Genomic DNA, 22743 nt, shown 5'->3' on the forward strand with positions numbered 1-22743 from the left:
CATGATGTTGGGATAGCCAATCCATACCGATGACGACGTCGAAACTACCCAAAACTATGGGTATGAGATCAATCGAGAAAGTCTGACCCGCTAGAACAATACTACAACCCTTGACTACCTGTGCGGCTTCTACACTTTTACCATTGGCTAGTTCTACGACGTGTTTGGTGTCTAGAGGTGTTGGTGTACGTTTTAATAATTTACTCATTTTCAATGACATATAGCTTGTATCAGCACCCGAATCAAATAAGACAGTAACATAAATATCGTCGAGAAGAAACTTACCCATAACCACATTGGGATCATTCACTGCATCTCCTCGACCCAACACAAAAGCACGACCACGAGCTTCATTGCCGTTGTTGTTGTTGTTTCCCCCGTTGTTGTTGTTATTGTTCCCGTTGCCCTGATTGTTGTTGTGATTGTTGTTGTTCTGGTTCCTGTTCAACTGAGGGCAATGCCTTTTGAAGTGACCCTCTGCACCGCAATTATAGCACCCCTTGTTGCCCTGTTGCTGATTCTGCTGTGCTGGTAGCTGCTGCTGGTTCTGGTTCGCAGGTCGAGCGCTTCTACAATCTTTGGCCTCATGACCCATCTTGAGGCATCTTTGACAACGAACCTTATTACACTGGCCACTGTGATGTTTGTTGCAGGTGTTACACTTTGGAAGGTTTCCTCGATACCCTCCCTGTCTATGGCTGCCTGAGGAGTGCTGACTGGGACTCTGGTAACTGTCTGTCTTTCGCTGTTGAGCTTGCGACTGCACTGAAGCTGATCCCTTGCTAGAATCCCCATCCCATTTTCTCTTACTTTCACTGGGTGTAGCAAGTGTAGTAGAAGCAGTAGCGGTAGCAGTAGCACTGATACGCTTAGGCAGTTTATTCTGTTCCACTGCCTGATCGGTGATGCGATGAGCGAGACGCTGGATTTCCTGGATGTTGTTGAGGTTAGCCGAGGTAACGTGGCTCTGTATTTCTGGTGCCAAACCTTTGAGATACAACTCAATACGCTTGTATGGAGGGTCCACCATAGTTGGACATAACACAGCCAACTCATTTGATCTCTTGGTGTAGGCTTCGATTTCCGAACCAACCATTTTCAAGTTATACAACTCGTCCTCCAACTTGTGAATGTCTTCTCTAGTGCAGTATTCCCTCTTGATCAGTTCTTTAAAATCATTCCAGGGTGTGGCATTAGCAGCTGCCAACCCTAAGATCTGCACTTGTGCGTTCCACCAAGTGAGCGCAATCCCTTCAAGTGTGCCAGTGGCGAACTTCACCCTGCGAGCCTCAGGGCATTCACACATTTCGAAAACCGACTCGAGCTTTTCAAACCAGTGGAGGAGTCCAACTGCTCCCTCCGTGCCACTGAACGAACTAGGACGACAGTCCATGAAATTCTTGAATGTGCACCCAGGTTGTTGCTGAGCGGGTTGACCTATTGTGTACGAATAGGGCAAAGTTAAGTACGAGAATTAATGTAGGATCTAAAGATCCTAGTGTCTATACTGCAGGATATACTACCTGCTTGGGCGGCTGCAACTGCCGCAGCAACGAGAGCCTCTAGCTGGGCTTGAGTCATGGTAATTCGTGCGGCCATTGATCTTCACATCAAAGGCAACATAAGTGAGAAAGGTTCGCGAATAGTGCGATGACAGAAGAGTGTAAGCACATAAGTATTCTCATGCAATAACAAGTTGTGAGCAAAGTAATGTAAGCATACTACGAGCAAAGTTCTATGCAAATTCTAGCATGTAGGCAATAAACATAAACCTTATTACCTAGGAAGTTGAGTCTTGCACGTGGAGTGAAGCGTCGTTGTGGATCGTTGAGAGCACTGTTCTGGTTATAGTCTGGTTTTAATAAAAACGTTTTCCCATATTAAAACCAAGTTCTCTATAACCAATGGCTCTGATACCAATCTGTCACACCCCCAAAATCCACCTGCGGAGTATCACCGCTTGGGAGCGTGACTGACCAGGATCAAGCCACCAATCATATTGAACATGCATTTAATATTAAGTAAAATAACTGAAAACCATCCATTCAATACAAAAGGTGATCAAACAAATCATCGTTTCAAAATGTAGCGGAAGCATAGTAAATAAACCAGTAGTAGTTAACAGTTTTAAGTGTCATAATAGCTCAACAGAAAAGCCACGATCCCTGTCCACAACGACCCGCTTCTCCAGTGCAAGCTCCAAGTACCTAACGATCTGCAAGGCATGTAACAGAATGATCAACAAACTAGTTGAGCGAGTTCACAGAAAGTAAATGCGTAATAGTAAGTTCGTTTGTAACAGGTGGCTCTACAGGGCCGTTTGTATGTTCTATTGGTGGTGGTGTTCCACGTTACTGGTGGTGGTGTTCCACGTTATTGGTGGTGGTGTTCCACGTTATTGGTGGTGGTGTTCCACGTTGTATAACCACTAGACTACTCGTAACTATAGGTATCCTTCACAACCGAGGATAGTGATCAGTATAAGTATCCTTCACATCCGAGGATAGTGATCAGTATAAGTATCCTTCACATCCGAGGATAGTAATGTGGTAGTCTAGTCATAGTGTCAATAGTGTATCAAATCAACCTTTCAATCCCATTCCCAACACCCCGGGAATCCCATGCCTTGGTAGGAGTGTGAACTCACCTTGGTTTGCTCGGTATGCTAGGTTATGCACTCACAAGAATTTAATCACGTCCTATTGTATGCACGTATGACAAATCAGTTCATGTTCGCAATGATACGCATGCAATTTAATGTTCACATAGCAGTCAGTTTGCATATCGGCACAACACGTATTATTGCACGTATACAAATGTTAACGTTCATCAAGCATGGCATGCCAAATAAATCAAGCATATAATTCCATCTTTCAAAGTAGGTTCATAAATCCCTAGTATCTTTCGAATCCAACTATTATCTTTCGACAACAGTTATCACAATTATCCTTCGGACTGAATGTTATGTTTCGGACCACTGTCATCTTTCGGTCAAAGCTATCTTTCGGTCCAAACTATCTTTCGGTCAAAGTTATGGTTCGGTCCAAACTATCTTTCGGTCAAAGTTACTATGGTTCGAAGGATAGGCATCTTTCGGTTCACAGCAACCATGTTTCGGATAACAAGTATCTTTCGGCATATTGGTTATCCTTCGATAAATAACAGTTACATTTTATTCAAGTTTTCCAAGTTTATCCGATTATCAATTAACACAACTTTCAAGTAATCGGTTACCTAAGATCGATCAAACAATCAGTTTCATATTAAAACCTTATGAACCCTAATTTAAACCGTATGAACAATAATAATACTCAATCATGTGTGTTCCGATTTCATGAACGATAACAATTTCGGATTGCATAAAATCACATCCGATCCACAATCACATCCGATTCACCAAACAGTATCATTAAACATAGTTCACAACAGATCCGATTAGCATACAAATCCGATTAACATCCATATACAATCATTATACATAACCGGTTAACATACAAACAACATATTGACATGTGATTGATAAATCATGAAGTCATATACTTTAGACACTAACCGGGATAGAAAGCAAAAGAATTGATCAGCAAGTAGTCTCCGTAAATTTGTGGTTGCCGTCACAAGTAAAGGTGTTCTAGGGTTTTTAGAAAAACTCCGACTTTGCATGCCATTCACCGTATATAAACATATTACAGGAGTGGGCCGAGCCCATTAGAAGACTGGGCCGAAAGATGTCGAAGGATCTCTTCTTGGCCCGAAGGATATGTTTCGAGACCCTTCAAGCCGAAAGTTGATCTTTCGGATCGAAGGATCTGTTTCGTGATCCTTCGATCCTTGAGCCATGTTTCGTGGACATCCTTCGAAGGTTGGACATCCTTCGAAGGTTGTTTGTGTGATGTAATGTGTTTCACACTAACTAGTTTACACATTTACAAGTTTCACAATGTAACAAACAAACAACTATGTACAGTCAAACAATCAAAACGTATAAAATTTCATGGCAACCAAATGTGCAAATAAACAACTAGTCAATACATGATCGTGTAATACATATGAAATCGAATCTTGGAAATTCGAGTTGTCACATGGGACCATACCCTTTCAAGCCCCCTCAATCATTGCTTAATAATTTTTTTTTTTATGTTTGGCCTGGTTTTACTTGTGGCATAAGATACCACTTTGGAGAATTTTTAAGCACCACTCAAGGTTTTACCATGGTAAATGGGCAACGGTATGTGCTTTAAACTCATCGAGGGTAGCCGACATGTCGGCTGTGTCGCTTAAAGTGCTTGGTCTATGTAGATTATTTATATGGCGGTTCATAATGTTGTTGAAGGTTTTACATTTCAATCTCATTGATGACCACTTGTCCAAGAACGAAGTGTTTGTACGGTACGGTTCGCGCTCCATAGCCGCAAAAAAAAAATATTTCACGAATCCCCCCATACAAACCGGTGCTTCTTGATCATTGCCGATTTTAACATTTGTAGCAATTGTAGTTTTAAAAAATTTCTAACAATTAAATATTTTTAACATTAATTATAACACTTATATATATATTTAAAAATGTATTTTAAAAAAACTAAAACATTTAAAGTATAGAATTGAAAACATTTTAAATACTATTAAATAAACTATTAAACATTCTAAAAATATTACCAACAATGTGGTCTTCGGATATGTCGACCCACGCTCGTGCCAAGGCTAATTCGACTTTCGTCGTCTACTTTTCGTGAGTCTTTGGAGCTCATCGCTCTTCTGGTTGCTTTCTACGATGTGTCCACAAGGATGACATTTGGCGGGTATCGGGTTAGTTAACGAGAATGGGTTGGGTTTCAGGTGGAGACATAAGAAATGTATCGGCTAAATCCGGGTTAATACCTGTAAAAACCCGACATTTGAATGGGTGGGGGTGTTTTTCGAGGTTGTGAGGATTGCATGTCCCATCTTGGTGAATTTTCGGTCGGTGGTGGTCAATATAAGCTTTTGCCGGTGGTGGTCAGTATTCGCTTTCGACGGTGTTGGTGTTGTTGGTCCATGGGTGTTGTTGAGTGCTTATATAACGTGGGGTTGTTTGGATCAAGCGTGTTTGAGTCCTATTTGAACGGAAACATGATGGAGATTATGGGTTGTGTGAGATGATGTTGGTGTATATAATATATGTGAGAGTGATGTGTTGCGTGTTAAAAATATGGGTTGAGGTGGTATATATATAGTGTTAAAATACAAAAAAAAAACTTTTAAATCGGTCAACCCGAACCATGACCCACACGTTTTCCTGTTATCCGTCAACATTGCTTTGGCTGAGCTTCAATAATGCCCCTAATAGCACTGAGTTATGGACCGGGGTATTGATTTTTGCTGGGGGGTGTATTGAACTTTATGGGCCCAACCCAGCAGCCCATTCAGGAAGCCCAACAAACGAGCTCAAGCAGCCCAACTAATGAATGGGAAAGTAGGATACGGTTAATAGATATAAGCAGGTTGATAGAAGAACGAGAGTAGGAATGAATATTGTTAGAAGTTGGTTCTAGTCTTCTCATCTCTCTTTTGAAATCTATTTCCCATCTCCTTCTTTGTTATTGTTTGATTTCTTATTGTAATCTTTCAATTTAAACAATTGAATCACTGTAGTTACTTCTCAATTGATTATCTCTTCGTTGTGTTAATTTGAGTACACAACATTGGTGCTTTCATTGCTCCTTAGCACAGATGGCTTTGGATGACGAATTGCAATTGAATCAATCGCTTACCCTAATTGAACGCCATGCTCTGCTTGAGGAGATCTACGATCAACTGGCTCATTTTCCGAATCCACCTTCAATTGAGCTTAGCGATTTACCAGATGATGTGTTATCTGCTCTGGAATTAAGTATATACGATCCGGCACCACTTTTACCTCGATTCACTGGTGCACATCCAAATAAATGGCTCGCATATGCTGAAAGGTATTTCACGTTTTATAAGATTCATAACACCGAGCGATTTCCTTATGTACTTAATTATTTCTATGATGAGGCAGCAATGTGGTTAAGTTTGTATCAATTCACGGAATGGTCAGATTTCATAGAGTCTCTTGTGCATCGATTTGGTTATTCAAGGAATGCTCTCCAGGTGTTTGATGATATGCCTGATTGTGTTAAACATGGAATTTTCAGTGTAGATCATCAGGTGTTTGATGTAGTACTTAATATCAAATATTCACTGTATTATGTTTTGAATGAATAATTACAAGAATGAGATTACAATATATATATATATAGCATTTACGGGAGTGATTTGAGGAAACTATTTTAAGTAAACGATATGCAATAATTCTGATGAAGAGAATAATGGATGTAGAGCAATCCATGGAGAGTAAGTCAAGGAGGATTATCCGTAATACGCCCCCGCAAGATGGAGGCTCCATCGGAGACGCCAATCTTGGATCTGAATTTTTGGAATGGACCTTTTGACAGTGGTTTAGTTAGGGTATCAGCTGGTTGATCTGATCAGCCGTGTGAATATGAAACACACATAACAAGCCGGCAGCCACTTTTTCGCGAACAAAGTGGTAATCAAGGGCGACATCCTTCATTCTTGAATGATAAACCGGATTTGCACATAGATAAGTTTCCCCGGTGTTGTCACAGTATAAACGTGGTGGGTCCGTAATGGTGACATGTAGCTCGTGTAAGAGATTTTGAACCCAAGCAATCTCCGCAGCAGCATTTGCTAGGGCCTTATACTCGGCTTCCGTAGAGGATCTTGAGACTGTCTTTTGCCGAGTGGATTTCCAGGAAATAATGTTTCCACCAAGATACAAGATGTAGGCCGATGTGGACCGTCCTCCATCGTTGACTCCACCCCAATCCGAGTCGGAAAATGCATTGATAGTAAGCGGAGTGTTTTTGTTGAGAAACAACCCGTAATAAATTGTACCTTTTAGATACCGTAGAACTCGTTTAAGGGCCTGCATATGCTTTGTTGTTGGAGCATGCATGTATTGCGATAGTTTGTTTACCGCAAAGCACATATCTGGTAGTGTAAAGGCCAAGTACTGAAGAGAGCCAAGGATCTTGCGGTATGGAGTTGGATCAATACGAGTGGACCCGTCATCAGGTGAGAGCGGTTCAGAAGAGCTTAGTGGTGTAGACACATCTTTTGCTCCATCCATATGAACAGTTTGCAGGAGGTCCGAAATATGTCTATGTTGAGACAAGAACAAACCAGAACTTGTTGGGATGACTTCAATCCCCAAGAATTGATGAAGTGGACCAAGATCTTTGATTGAGAACCTGCTGGATAATTTTGCCACAAAGTCCTCTATAAATTTTGTGCAATTTCCTGTTAAGACAATATCATCCACATATACCATAAAGTATATAGTTTTGCCATTGTGATGATAAATAAAAAGTGATGCATCCGATTGTGATTTAGTGAAACCGCAAGATAATAGAAATGTGGTGAGTTCTAAATACCACGCTCGAGGTGCTTGTTTAATTCCATACAAGGACTTACGTAGTTTACATATATGATTCGGGAATTGTTTGTTAGTGTATCCCGGTGGTTGGGCCATGTAAACGTCCTCATGCAAGGTGCCATGTAAGAAGGCATTATTGATGTCTAATTGACGTAGAGGCCAATTTTTGGAGAGAGCGAGGGATAGGATTAATCGAATAGTGACAGGCTTGGTGACCGGACTAAATGTTTCGAAGTAGTCTTTGCCCGGTTGTTGGTGAAAACCTTTAGCCACTAAGCGTGCTTTGTACTTGTCGATGGAACCATCAGGTTTTCTTTTAACCCTGAATACCCATTTGCACCCAATGGGAGTGTGAGTGGAAGGAGGTACAAGTTCCCATGTGCCATTATGGAGTAAAGCATTGAATTCATCATCCATTGCTTTTCTCCAAAGAGGATTTTTAAGGGCTTGAGAGACTGTGGTTGGTTCATGAGTGGGTGGTATGGGATGGACAGTGGTAGAGTTGATAAATTTATCACCAAAATATTTCGGGTTTAGTTTTCGAGTTCTAGCAGCACGTGGTGATGGGGTTGGGGTGTTAGTAGGAGGTATGAAGGGTGACGGTATGTCTGTAGGTGTGGTGTTTATAAGATTGTGAGGAGGTGAGTCTGATGAAGATGGAGATTGGTGAGTTGGGGAGGCCATAGATGCTTGTGGGATTGGCGACTGCGTAGTGGATGTGGGTACATGTGAGGATTGGTGCGTAGGCGTTGCTGGATGTGAATGGCCAGGAAGTGGTGGTGAATGGAGATGGGCCGAAGGTGATGGTAGTTGGGTTTGGGCCGTAGGTGATTGGGAGGGTGGCTTAACATGAGGATTAAAGATGGGTGTGGGAACGTTGGATGAGGGATGGTCGGGTGGGTGTGAATTGGGCACAATTGGTGATGACGAGCTAAGGTTTAAGAAGTCGGTAATCAGTATGGTGGATGGAGGTAACTTATGTGGGTCACGAAAAGGAAATCCATGTTCAACAAATTGGACGTGCCGAGAGTGGTAGAGCCGATTTGTGAGTATGTCAAGACACTTGTATGCAGATTTTGAAGTTGAGTATCCAAGGAATACACAACGAGATGATTTAGGATGAAGCTTGGATGATGAGTAAGGGCGAAGCCATGGATAGCATAAGCATCCAAACGGTTTGAGTTTAGTGTATTGGGGGATATGGTGTGTAGCATTTGGAAGGGGGTGTTGTTGTTAAGGAGCGGAGTGGGAAGACGATTGATGAGGTATACCGCCGTTTGAAAGGCGTGAGACCAAAAATGTAGGGGTAACCCCGCATGGTGTAAAAGAGATAAGCCGGTTTCAACTATGTGTCGGTGTCGTCTTTCAGCGGTTTCGTTTTGTTCGGGTGTATGCGGAGGTGTGGTAAAGTGAGATATCCCCAAGGTTTGGAAGAGGGGAATGAGAGCTTGATATTCACCTCCATTATCTGAGAAGATGGAAATTACGGGTTTTTGAAAATATTTTTCAACCATGTTTTTGAATTGTGGAAACAATTTGGATACATCTGACTTGTGACACATTGGATAAAGCCATACATACTTGGTGTGATAATCAACGAATATTACATAGTATTGATAACCGTCAATGGATTTTTGAGTGGGTCCCTAAACATCACTATAGATAAGTTGTAATGGTTGTGTAGTCACAAAAGAGTTATTATGAAATGGACGTTTATGACTTTTATTAATGGAGCAAGAGTCACAATGAAATTTAGAATAACAAGTAGACTTTTGATGACCTAGAGTTTTTCCAATGGTCTTTAGAATCTTGACAGAAGGATGACCAAATTGGTGATGTAATTCAAGGAGAGACTTGGTGCTAATGGTGTTTATTTGTGGATAAAGCGATGATGGAGCATAGTAGACGTCATGGTTGGTGACCCCCCGCATTAGGTGCGCCCCGTGCGAAGATCCTTCACAATAAAATAAGAAGGAAAGAATTCAACAGAAACTTGGTTAGTTTTGCATAATTTGGCAACGGAAACAAGATTTTTATGCAAATTTGGAACACATAAAACGTTAGAAAGAGATAAAGAGCGACTAGAAGTTGGGATATGAGTTTCACCAGTGTGGGATATTGGAAGGCATGTTCCGTTTCCTAAGACGATTTCGTCCGGACCACCATAGTCCGATAAAGAGTGCATTTTCGACTGAGGGGATACGGCATGGTCTGATGCACCCGTGTCAAAAAGCCAAGGAGCTTGAACCGGTGACGAGCGAGTAGTGGTGTTAACAACTGAGTCATTGTGGACTGTTATATTATTTTCATGTAGGAAACGTGCTAATTTGCGACAGTCTTTGGTGTCATGGCCATTGATGGAACAGAACTGGCAAAAACTATTTGATCGAGAATTGTTGCGAGAGCCATTGTAGTGTGGTGTTTTAGGCCCTTGTGAGCGTTGTTGGCGCGAACTACCATGTCCAATTCGATACCCTTGAGAGGCGCGAGTTGGTTGGGTGTGAGTATAGTGAGCCGTGTGAACAACAGGTGAATTTTGTGGGTTATTTTTTATTTCCCTTTCAAAATCCACAAGTTTGTTATACAGTTCAGAATATGAAATTGCTGTGTCCCGAGCTTTGAGAGCAGCAACCAGGGGTTTAAATTCATCACCCAGTTGATTCAGAATATGAATCATCAGATCCTCATCTTTAATTTGTTCTTGCGCCAAGGCGAGTTCATCCGCAATGGACCGCATCTTGTGAAGAAAGTCGATCACAGGACGTAATCCTTTAGGATTTGCGGATAGTTTCGACCTAAGCGAGATGATTCTGGAACGAGAGGTATTTGCATAGGCTGTGGTCAATCGTAGCCAGGCTTCTTGAGAAGTGGCGGCGGATGACATGATAGGCTGAACGACATCAGTACAGCTTCCTAGGAGAGCGCTAAACAAGATCTGATCTTGTCTGTACCAGCTAGAGTACTCAGAGCTGGTGGCTGTGGGAGGCTTGGAAGAAGCATCGATGTGGTGATAAAGATCTAGACCAATCAAGGTTGATTCAACTTGTTTGCGCCAGACGGAAAAATTGGATGGGGTGAGGCGAATTGTGAAGTGATTTGAGGCGGTAAGGTGAATGATGGTCGGGGTGGAAGGTTCGTCGGCTTTGGGCGGCATGGCTACTGGATTGGTCAGAAGAGGAAAAAAAAAAGGAGGATGAGAGGATCGATAATCTCAGAGGAGATGGTATGAAGCTCTTGATACCATATCAAATATTCACTGTATTATGTTTTGAGTGAATAATTACAAGAATGAGATTACAATATATATATAGCATTTACAGGAGTGATTTGAGGAAACTATTTTAAGTAAAGGATATGCAATAATTCTGATGAAGAGAATAATGGATGTAGAGCAATCCATGGAGAGTAAGTCAAGGAGGATTATCCGTAATACTTAATAGATTCCATGTTGGGACCTTAAATGACCATTCGACTGATTCGGTCACTGCCAGGTTGGAAGATCTAGTTCCGGTACTTAAAAGTGATTCCATGTCTGACCAAGTTCATTCTTCTGATAACGATTGCTATGACGTTTTTCAACCACTAAATCATAATACATTGATGCCTTTAATTGATGAGTCACCTGACTCAAATACTAATGAGCTTCACACTTCTGGTTCGACTTTGCAATCGGATCCATATCATTTTTAAATCGATTATACTTCTCTAATTGAGTCCGCAAACGAGGCCAGCAATCCGCAATCAGATGGTGTGGCATTGCCACTACACTCTAATCCTGAGTTCATTCCAAAACAGGTTGTTTTACCATTTCACATTGATCCTATTCAGGTATATTCTACAAAAATTGTTGTCACATATGTTTGTACCAAGCATAATACTATTGGCTCTACCTTGAATTTTAAGGCTAAATCCCAAAGAACGAAACTGATTTTTGACACGGGTCAAGTTTTTCTTGCAACACCATATTTGCCTTTCTGATGCTATGAGATTTGAAACCATTGATTTGATATCAGTTATTAATTTTGCTCCGATGTTATCTAATCAGACTCAGCTATATTCTCACTCGATAAGTATTCCTATTGTTAGTAGACACCGGTGGAAATGGGGTCCTTTTGCATATTTTCTTGTCGGCTCTGGTTCGAATATTGGGGCTAAATGGTTAGGGAGGAACTTTGGTTTTGATCTTGGTCCGATTTTTGTTATCACGCCTTCGTCTACTCGCATATTTGACCACATTTCCACGACTTTGCATGAGTCTCTTAGTTCATATTTAGACCTTGGGCATACTTTTCTCGCTATGGCCATAATCCATTTTGCACCCCCTTCTCCTAACCTGTTTATTTTGGATAATGATTCAGATCGACTCGAGCCATATACAACACTCTCTATTCAGTTTCATTCTTATAGGGATGGCGAGATGCTTGAACCAGTTTGGAAATTTTGGAAAACATATAGTCTTGTTGGGATTTTTTTGCTCCAAGGTACGGTCAACTGGTTGTTGGATATAAATTCACTATTTGTTACAAATTTCGAATGGAAACCGGGTTGGCAATGTGGTTCTGTTGTCAAATTTAGGGACCCATTATGTTTAATGGAGCATTACTTTTTCTGCTTCAAGTGTGCTGATGATGTCATAGCAGTGTCAGCCTCAGATATTACTACGAAAACTGATTTCTTATCGACGTCTATGGTTCACACAAATCCAACGCATCCACCTAGTTGGTTCGTCGCTGCAAAGGGAAGACAAAACAAGGGTTTATATTTTTCTGTTGTTTCGTTACTTTGGCATAAGTTGACTGCATCACCACACAAGAAAGTTCGTGCTGAAAGTATTTCTACTCAACAAGGATTGAGAAATGTGGTTGATGTTCTATGCAATGTGGTGTCTACATCACCAACAATGGTTGCAACTGCTGTTGTCATTTTGACGGAGAGAATTAACCACCGAATTCTTACACTACTTGTGGAGTTAATGCGGAATCATGATAACCCCGAGTCTTTAATTCTATTTCATGAGTTATTAACAGGACTAGCAACAGAGGCCGTTTCTATCTCTAGTGCACTTTCAGCTTGGGTTAACATAGCAGAGATTATGAAGGGTATGGAGATTCATGGGGTTTGTAAACTGTTTGATGCTGCGCCCAAGAAGGACGTGGCTTCACAGAACACACTCATCATGGGATATGGAATGTGTGGTGCAATCGCTACTGCAATTCGTTTGTTTGAATCATTTAATGGCGGTAATCATGATCATGTGACGTGTGATTCGATTACTTATATATCAGTTTTGTTTGTTTGCCGTCATGATGGATTAGTTGATTTAGCAAGGAAAAACTTTGCGAAGCTGAAGATTTTTGGAACACTGTTGAAGGTTTGTGGCAGCCTTGGAATGATTGTGGCTCAAGAAAGAGTAATGCAAATGATGCTTAAAGGTTCCACACACATCGACCAAATTATTGCTCCTATTTTGCTAAGTATGCATGTCACATTTGTAGCCATTCTAGAGGCTTTCAAAGTATATAAATTACTACAGCCTAATGGCAGTCTTGCTTGGCATATTAAACTAATAATGGGCATGGGAATGCATGGACATGATATTGATGCTCCACTTGATGCGTATGGAGTATTTAAGTGGGGTCCTTTAAAAGATTTCCTTAAGACCATCAAGCTTTCTGCAGCAGCCTTGGTGGCAACTAATCCACCTACTTCTCTTGGAAAAATCTTAGAGGCTTGTGTTTACAAGCCATTATCAACATGTGCTTCTTTTCTTGACCCGGACATAACATTGTTTGCGGCTTTTTATGGACATCAACCACCACACCTAGTTTGTTCCATTCACGACTCATTTTGTAATGCCAAATTGGTTGGCCGCCTATTAGAACGTGATGATATGTTCCCTATTTTCGCAAGCGGCTTTATGCTAGTGCACAACTGAATACAGTCAACACAAGTGGATACGTGGGATGGCATTGCTGGTTTGTTCTTTTTCTTACAAACCAACACCTTGAGGACAAGGTGTATTTGAAAGGGGGGGGGGAGTAATGTTGTGAACTTTATGGGCCAAACCCAGCAGCCCGTTCAGGAAGCCCAACAAATGAGCTCAAGCAGCCCAACTAATGAATGGGAAAGTAGGATACGGTTAATGGATATAAGCAGGTTGATAGAGGAACGAGAGTAGGAATGAATATTGTTAGAAGTTGATTCTAGTCTTCTCATCTCTCTTCTGAAATCTGTTTCCCATCTCCTTCTTTGTTATTGTTTGATTTCTCATTGTAATCTTTCAATTGAAACAATCGAATGTAGTTACTTCTCAATTGATTATCTCTTCGTTGTATTAATTTGAGTACACAACGGCGGGAGGGGGGGGGGGGGGGTGAAGGGGGGACGCGTTATGTTTTTATTGTAATTTAGACTCATTGGCCTTCTCATCAAAGGCTTCTCCACTACTCGGTTCGCTATATATACTTCATTCCAAATTACACAATGCTTCAAACGTCTATATTATATTAAGAGGGCACATTGAAATATGTATGGCTATATTTCAAGTTTTATGTTTTCGTATATAGTTATTCTTATCGTTGTCTCTATACATGAGATTTTTCATCACTCATTCACAGTGTCGAAGCTTAAAAATTTCTACCGTGGGGTCGGAAGTCACCGAACCTAAAAATTCTATATAAGTAAAAAAAATTTTTATAAAATCGGGGGTCAAAAACGTTTATAACTAAAAAATTCTATACGAAACGTACATTCGTAACACTACTGATCAAAAAATTTGGGGGTCCCCCTCCTCATTCAAACACACAATAAAATATTATTCACCGGTTATCGTTTGGTTTTTACCTTTTAATTCGTTCAAAATTTATTTTCTAAAATAGGGTTATTATTCGTTTATTCCCCCGGATTCAAATATGAAAACAATATCGAACTAAATCCCATATAAACGCAAGGAACATGATTTCACTAGATGCGACACGTGAAACCACCTTATCTTATTTGCAAACTAATGAACACAAGATACTTTATGGAACCATGATTTTGCTTTACATACGTCGTTTATTTAGTACAATCCGCCAACAATTATTCAGGCACAGGCCGGCAACGGGGACCCACACAGGCACCGGTTATGAAAATACGAAGTGTTTTCAAACGTCTGCAGGTCACACAACCTATTGTAACTCACATTCAAGTACTGCAAACTTAATCCCGTCAATGTTTCCGGCAGACTACCAAAAACCTTATTATGATTCAAATCTAAAGACGTCAAGCTTGCAGGAAACACTACATCCGAGAGATCAAACTGAAAGCTGTTCCTTGAAAAATCAGCTATTTGGATAGTCTTGTTTATCCCAAAAAACATGCTGAAATCACCTGTAAGTTGGTTTCTTGAAAAGTCTATCACCGTGAAGTTTAAGTAGCCTAAAGATTTGGGTATATCTCCGGTTAGCTGGTTATGTGAAAGGTAAAGATCCGGGACGTTTTCGGTGAACGTCCCGAATGATTCGGGGATGGTTCCGGTGAGCTTATTTCTGTCTAGGTGTAGAGCACCAAGTTTTGTTAACTTTGCAAGTTCGGGCGGGACAGAGCCGGTGAGATTATTAAATGATAAATCAAGAAAGTTTAAGTTTGTGAGTTGGCTGAGGAACGAAGGGACTGGACCGGACAAGTTGGTCCAGCTTAGTCTGAGCATGGTGAGGTGGGTTAGTTTAGTAATGGTTGATGGGATTTGTCCGGTGAGGTTGGTGAGTTTTCGGAACACTAATGTTTGGAGGTATGGAAGGTTACCGACTTCAGGTGGGATTTGGCCGGATATGTTGCCGGAGAAGATGGTGAGTTCGATGATACGGCCCGTGGTTTTGTTGCATTTGACTAAGTACCATTGGCAGCAATCTAAAGTTGTTTGCCAAGAGGCCAAAAGGTAAGGGTTTCCTAGGGATTTTTTGATTTGAAAGAGGACGTTTTCGTCGTTTTTGTTGCAGCGTTGGGAGAGGGAGGGGGTGGGAAGAGAGATGAAGATGAGGAGAGAGATGATGGCAATCAGGGAGATTGAGTTCTTCATTTTTGGCGTGATTTATGCTGTTTTACTTCAATGTTTAATATACAATTTTGGTGTGATTTGTGTTGTTTTAATTCAATGTTAATATAGATTTGTAGAGGAAAAACAGGTTACGGCTTCATTAATATTGTAGTATATAAGATGATATTAGATAGACGTAGCAATACATACCAAACTGAACTAATGATTGGGGGACAACTATTTGATTTAAAAGAAAATATATTAAATCAGAAGGTTGAATATTAAAAACCGTAAGTTTTGTTTGTGTTCACGAAATTACAGCTTTAATATTTGAATATTTACTAATTAGGTTATAAACCCGTGTATTATATGATATTATATAAGAAATTACTCTTTGTTTATGTGCTTAGTTCACTTGGATGACGTTAGGAGATGCGAAAAGCATCCACATCCAACTCTTGACCTACACAACAATTAAAAACAACTCAATTGATTTTTAAAAAAGTAAGTCAGATAAGAACATTGTATAATCAGACACTAAGGTAGAGTGTCATGACACTAAGGTAATAATGGGAATTGAACTTGGGTCTCCATTGGAGAACCCAAGTCACTCCACCACTAGGCCACTTGTGGTGGTTAAAAGGGTAGTTGCACGAGACAATCCAATATATATGCGTTAAACTAAACTTTGTTATCAAGAATTTTTGTTTTATGATCGACAATTTATGATCAACGCAAACAAGTGGCACAAGCTAACCATATAACAAATTAAGCAAAAAAAAAAATTGAAATTATTAGCAAGTAGCAATCTATATGTGATTTGTAAACTTAAAATGACACAAAATTTGCAACGATTTTCCACTCAAATACAACTAATTTTGCTCTCCTAGAAAATGAAAAGAAAACCAAAACATTAATTATGCTGGGATCATATTTTGGTTGGGCTGCACATGTATGTAATTGAAAATGCTATATAAAAGGATTGTTAAAAATGCAGTTTTACTTTCATGAAGTCATAACTCAGACAAATATATTGTTTTAAACCTTCAGCCGTAGGGCTGTGGTTCAAGGTCGGTAAAAAAAAATAGATTGTAAACCCTAGGTTGCTTGATTTAGCAGCTTTCTATAAAGCATGAACCAAACATCAGGTTGCTTGATTTGGCAGCTTCCTATAAAGCATGAACCAAACATCATTTAATGATGTTTGTCAAAGAACTTGTTAATTTATCATTTAATACATTTAGGCTATAGGGTGTGGTCATAATCCTCATGACCATCATGACACTCTACCTTAGTGTCATGTGACCCACTTTTAATCCACCATCAAAAACCATTATCCTAAGGGTGCGGTCATGATCCAAACCACTATCCCCTTATTTTAATTTAATTTTTCTAAAGAAAAAAGAAAGGATTTCTAGAAAAATGGAAAGGAGGACCATGGTTGCCATGGTTTAATTCATGCAAACCATGGTGGATCAAGCAAGGAGATGGTTTAGCCTTTCATTCATATTCCTAGGTGGCGTATCATGTTCCAACCATGATCCCCACACCCTTTAGCCTTTAGCTATTGCCAAACTAAACTTGATCAATATGTTGGAAATTCATGTTTGGTTCGATGAGTCAACACCACCGAGGACAACAAGCTAGTTCATTTAATTAGATTAAATGATATATTTTGACGTAACGATTTATAATATTTTATTTTATAAAGTTATAAAAAAAATATTATATTAAGCCTAATCAGAGTTTGGGTTTATGTTATGAACTTTTGTTAGTGGACTAAAAGAAAGACAAGAGGAATGGATGTGGGCTTGTGGCCCAAAGGGTTTTAGTTTTAACCCAATCCTTCGCTATATAAACTTAAGTATAGTTTAAGACACAAGATACCTGTCAAAAACAAAACCCTAGTTGCCACACTCCACTACAGCCGCCACCCTCCGCCACTGTCGGCCGCTGCTAACCGACTGAAAAGGAGCTGCGTTTTCAGCTGGTGGTTCCTGACCAGTTCTAGCTCACCTCGTTGCACCTCGGTGTCTCACGCGGTTATTACTAACCGAAGGTATACCTAAAACCCCGTATGGTTATGTTTATATTTCGTATTTGCATGTAGGTGACCTTATTCCATTGCGGGTATTCCTTAGTATAAAAGTGTTCATAACAATCATTTGTTACTTGTGCTTCCATTGCTATAATATATATATGTTTCTCACTAGTTAAAATTTTAATTTTAACTAACATATATATATATATATATATATATATATATATATATATATTTATAAATACATACTTGTCAAAAGTGTTTTGACTAATCTTTGTAACAAATAAACATATATATATATATATATATATATATATATATATATATATATATATATATATATATATATATGATTAGGTTCAAGAGTGAACACTAATATATTTGTGAACTGGGTGAACTAATCATGGCCATACACGTGTGTAAATCAATGGTCAGGATTTGATGATGAAATGCACTAGTGTATTTTACGATTTGATGATGAAATCCTAGCCATACACGTGTGTAAATCAATGGCTAGGATTTGTTCACTCAGTTCGCAAATACAATGTTGTTCACTCTAGAACCCCACCCTATATATATATATATATATATATATATATATATATATATATATATATATATATATATATATATATATATATATATATATATATATATATATATATATATATATATATAGGGTGGGGTTCTAAAGTGAACACTAGTGTATTTGCAAACTGAGTGAACAAATCCTGGTCATTGATCTACACACGTGTATGGCCAGGATCTCATCATCAAATCATAAAATACACTAGTGTTTTTCAACATCAAATCCTGACCATTGATCTACACACGTATATGGCCAGGATTAGTTCACTCAGTTCGCAAACTACACTAGCGTTCACTTTTGAACCTAATCCTATATATATAGTAAGAGTAAGGTTCCTACGGAAAGTGTGTTTTTCCTAGAAAGTCTAGGAAGTGATCTGGTCCATCAGATTGGTGTGTTTAAGGGTTGAGATTAAATCAATGGCAATCTTGTAATATTTAACTATATTTAATGGATTGTTTTAAATGATAAGGGGCAATTTCGTCATAACAGTGTTTTAAATAAATCAAAAATAACCGTCAACAAGTCACATCTCCTTATTACAAGCGAATTTCCCTCTCTCTCACTTTCTCTCTCTAAACCCACAACGAAATCACTCAAAAATCATACCAAAAATACCTAAAATCATGGATGAAGATAAGAGATTTTCCAACTTCTATATACGTAAGATCAAACGGACATTGTGTTCTGTGTTTTAGTAGGCGATTAGGGTTCAATTGTGTTCTACATTGAAGTGTTTTATGTTTGCAGGGAAGAGATTAAAAAAAGGGGGGATTTTAATAAGATGGATGGGAGCAGACTTGAAGTCGCCGGAAGAGAAAACACAGTCGCCGGAAGCAACGCCGGAAGCAAAGTTGAAATCGCCAAAACCGTATGTATGTGTTTTAAATAACAAATGTGTGTATGATTTCCGTTTGTTGGGGATGACTGTGTTTTCATTTTTTGTGTTTGGTAATGTGTTTTATGGTCCGGTTATGTAGGTTGTATAGAGTAGTAATTTAAAAGATGTGTTTTATGTGTAGGTTTTTAAAAGATGTGTTTTAAGCTCAGTTTGTTAGTGGGTTTACCCTAAACAGATGTGTTTTATGGGCAAGTTTTAAACAAATGTCTTTTATGGGGAGGTTATAAACAGATGTGTTTTAAGGTCAGGTTGTTAATGGTTTTTCCCTAAACAATTGTGTTTTATGGGCAAGTTTTAAACAAACGTCTTTTATGGGCAGGTTTTAAACAGATGTGTTTTAAGGTCAGGTTGTTAATGGTTTTTCCCTAAACAAATGTATTTTATGGGCAATTTCTAAACTCTGTTTGTTAATGGGTTTTTCCCTAAAATGTGTTTTAAACAAATGTGTTTTAAGGTCAGTTTGTCTAGGTTTTAAAGATGAGTAAGTTGGGTTTGTGGATTGTGTTTTAAAAACAAAAATGTCCTACTGTGTTTTATCTCATAAATGTGTTTTACCATTAAATGGCACCTGATGTTTTGAAAGCCTACTGAACTGTGATTTATAAGGGGAATGTGGGATTGGGAATTGTGTTTTATAATTCCTAAACAAGTGTTTTCCAGTCAAACGGAGAAAGAGTGAGAGAATAAAAGGAAAATGGCTTTCAAAAGTGCCCGGAAACAAACCTGACAAACCAATTATGGTGGATGAATCAGACACAGAAGAAGCATCACCTTTACTAGGTGCGGTTAGTTGTGGCGGTGAAGGGTGGGGGTTAACTTATATGGCTATTTGTCTGATCAGTTGTGTTTTTTTGTCACTAACAGTTGAACCTGTTAACAAAACTACAAAAACGGTAGACAACAAAGTAGACTGCGCACAACAACCGCATGCTGGCACCCTTCTGTCTGACATTGCAAATCTGTTTTCGAACGTAATGGATAAAAATGACGATTTACAGCCGGAACCCAACGAAAACCGTGAAATGCCCATATGTAAGTTAGATGAACAAACGTGAAACCATATGTTTGATGATGTAAAACACAATACATAATACTAACAACTTTTATGGGCTTTATGTCAGCCGATGCAAGCAACAAGGGTATCGATACCGGTAAGAAAAGGAAGGACAAAAAGGATGGAATCGAACCAAAACAAAAGAAGGATGCGGTTATACCAACAGTCAAAAAGCCTAAAGAAGTAGCACACGGTAAATTGAAAATTATGAACTAAATTTCAGTTACTAAAAAGACTGACTTGCTAATCGGCTTCGTGTGTTGGTGTTTTGTCAGGTTCCACAATAGAAGATTCTGATGATGATTTATACAACCCACCTTGGAAACAAACGAGGTCGGGTGATAGCCCACAAGTTGTTGAAAAAACACAACGACCCCCAGATGCTAGTTCAAGCAAATACAGAAAAACACGCAAGAGGCCAACAACGGTCAAGAATTACATACCACTTTCGGATGGGAAACTAACTTTGCGATTGGCTCTTAAGCACATGGGGAGTTGATGGAATCTTTGAACGAAAATCAACGGGGGGCTGTCAGAAACATAGGTTTCGGGTCAATACTTAGCTTTAGAATGGGTCCGATACCCTCAACTCTGGGTTGGTGGTTGGTAAATAACTACGACACTAAAACACGGGTCTTGAATTGCGGTAGCCACCACATTCAAATAACGGAGGAGTTGGTGCACGATGTGTTCGGCGTACCAAGAGGGAATGAAGAAATAAAGGAAGTAGAGAGAGCAAGGGCCGATTTCCACGAGGTTGTGGTGGAATGGAAAGGACAATTCGAAAACGCTCCTGCACGTTTAACGCCTGTTCAATTCAAAACATACATGCAGGGCCAAAAAGTGAGCGGGAGAATCTTTGTGTTAAACTTTTTGTTGTTCTACAACACACTGCTCGGAGAGACCTCTACGAGTTCTTCAATTAATATGAAGTTTTAACCAGCCTTGCATCGAGGGAAGGATATCAGAAGTTTTAACTGGTGTGAGTACATGATCAGGTGTCTGAATCGAACGGTGGAAACATGGACACCAAAGGAACCCTTTCTTGGACCAATGCCTTTGCTAGTGGTATGTTCTAAATGCATATATAATTTTCTAAATCACACACTATGATTGTGCTTTAAAACACATCTGTTTGCTGGTAAAACACATTAATATTGTTTCAATATATTAATGCTCCAGTATAATGACAACATATTGTGAAAACCATTATGATGAAATATGATCATGAAAAAACACAATGTGATGTAATGTGGCATAGGAAAAACCATCAACACACATTCGAAGTGTTGTTAAACAGCATTAGAAGTAATAAAACACAATCTGATGTATATAAAAACCTTAAAACACATCTGACATCAGTTTGTTCTTCCTTTTTTACAGGCAGCGTTGATACGTGACCAAAAGAAATACAAAGAAGGTGAGCCAAGAGCAACTCATCTCATCGAAGATATCACTGATGACGATATCGAGGCAGTCAGCATAAAGTTGGACTCGGTCAGATTTGATCAAATGTTAGTGGATGCATATGAGTTGCAACCGAAACAAAGCTATCCGTTTGAAAAAAAAGTCTGATTAAGAAGTTGAAGCAAAAGAAGTGAAATCAAATAAGAAAGATGTAACCAAGACTGTAAAACACATTAGCAAATGTGATCCGGAAAAAAGAGAAAAGTCTGTTGTGAAGCTGGCCGGTAAAACGCATGGTAAACATACGGTCTCAGAGGTACCAAAAAAAACAAATTGAAAAGGAACGCGCGAAAACGGATGAGGTTGGGAAGAAGAAAACTGATGTTGAAGGTGGCCCGGAAACTGCGCCTGTTGTCGAAGAAACTCCGGTTAATGCAGGTTTCCATGCAGAGTTTGAAGAATGCATGAATGTAGATGTTGGCCCGGAAACAGTGCCTATTGTGGATACATCCGATATAGAGAAATACTATAGAGAAATAGGCGAGTGGGGGCAAACACAACAAAGTCAGCTGGGGATTACCTCACCTATGGTATCTCAGTATGGATCGACACCACAAGCGACCCAAAGCGACGAGGTAATCTTATAATTTTCCAATTTATTCTACTAAACACAAACATAAGTGAAGACATTTACATTCAAATAAGAAATTACTTAAAACAAGTTTTTTTTTTTTTTTGAGATGTAGTACATGCAACACCTTATAACAAATTCAGAATACCAAAAAACACATTTTTAGAATGGATGTATTACTATTGCTTTATCGGTGTACTTGGAAATACACATTCTGATTAGTAAAACACACTTCTGATTGGTAAAACACACTTCTGATTGGCAATAATGATTGGTAAGGCTCATTTTCAAACTGGTAAAACACTTTCAGAATGGTAAAACACATTAAAGATTGGGAAATAGCACACTGAACATTTGATACACTTTCTGAAATTTAAAACACAATGCTGATTAGTAAAACACATTAAGCATGGAAAAAAAAAAGGAAAAACAAAAATGATTGGTAAAACACATTTGCAAACTGTTAAAAACAAAATTGCATATTGGGAAATAAGACAAAGATAATGTGTGGATGATGTAAATCAGGTACATGCAGGAATGTTGGAAGTGTTCTTGAATCAATTCGACGAATGTGTTAAAAGGATAAACGACACTTTTACAGAAGGTTTCCAATTGTACCCTGAAAGTGAGAAAATAAAAGAGATACA

General features: G+C 39.2%; 1 protein-coding gene across 1 annotated transcript; it reads right to left on the reverse strand.

The window, feature by feature from the left end:
- Nucleotides 1-14317: 14317 nt before the first annotated feature.
- On the reverse strand, nucleotides 14318-15599 carry LOC110885380 (polygalacturonase inhibitor). The gene has a single exon (XM_022133074.2). The coding sequence runs from the start codon at nucleotides 15513-15515 to the stop codon at nucleotides 14541-14543; it is 975 nt and encodes a 324-aa protein (XP_021988766.1). The 5' UTR covers nucleotides 15516-15599; the 3' UTR covers nucleotides 14318-14540.
- Nucleotides 15600-22743: the final 7144 nt, after the last annotated feature.

The sequence above is a fragment of the Helianthus annuus genome, chromosome 10 (genome assembly GCF_002127325.2).
Source record: "Helianthus annuus cultivar XRQ/B chromosome 10, HanXRQr2.0-SUNRISE, whole genome shotgun sequence".
NCBI lineage: Eukaryota > Viridiplantae > Streptophyta > Magnoliopsida > Asterales > Asteraceae > Helianthus > Helianthus annuus.

Excerpts from the sequence above, each read along its gene's own strand:
- LOC110885380 (XM_022133074.2), bottom strand. The coding sequence starts at position 15,515 with ATGAAGAACTCAATCTCCCTGATTGCCATCATCTCTCTCCTCATCTTC.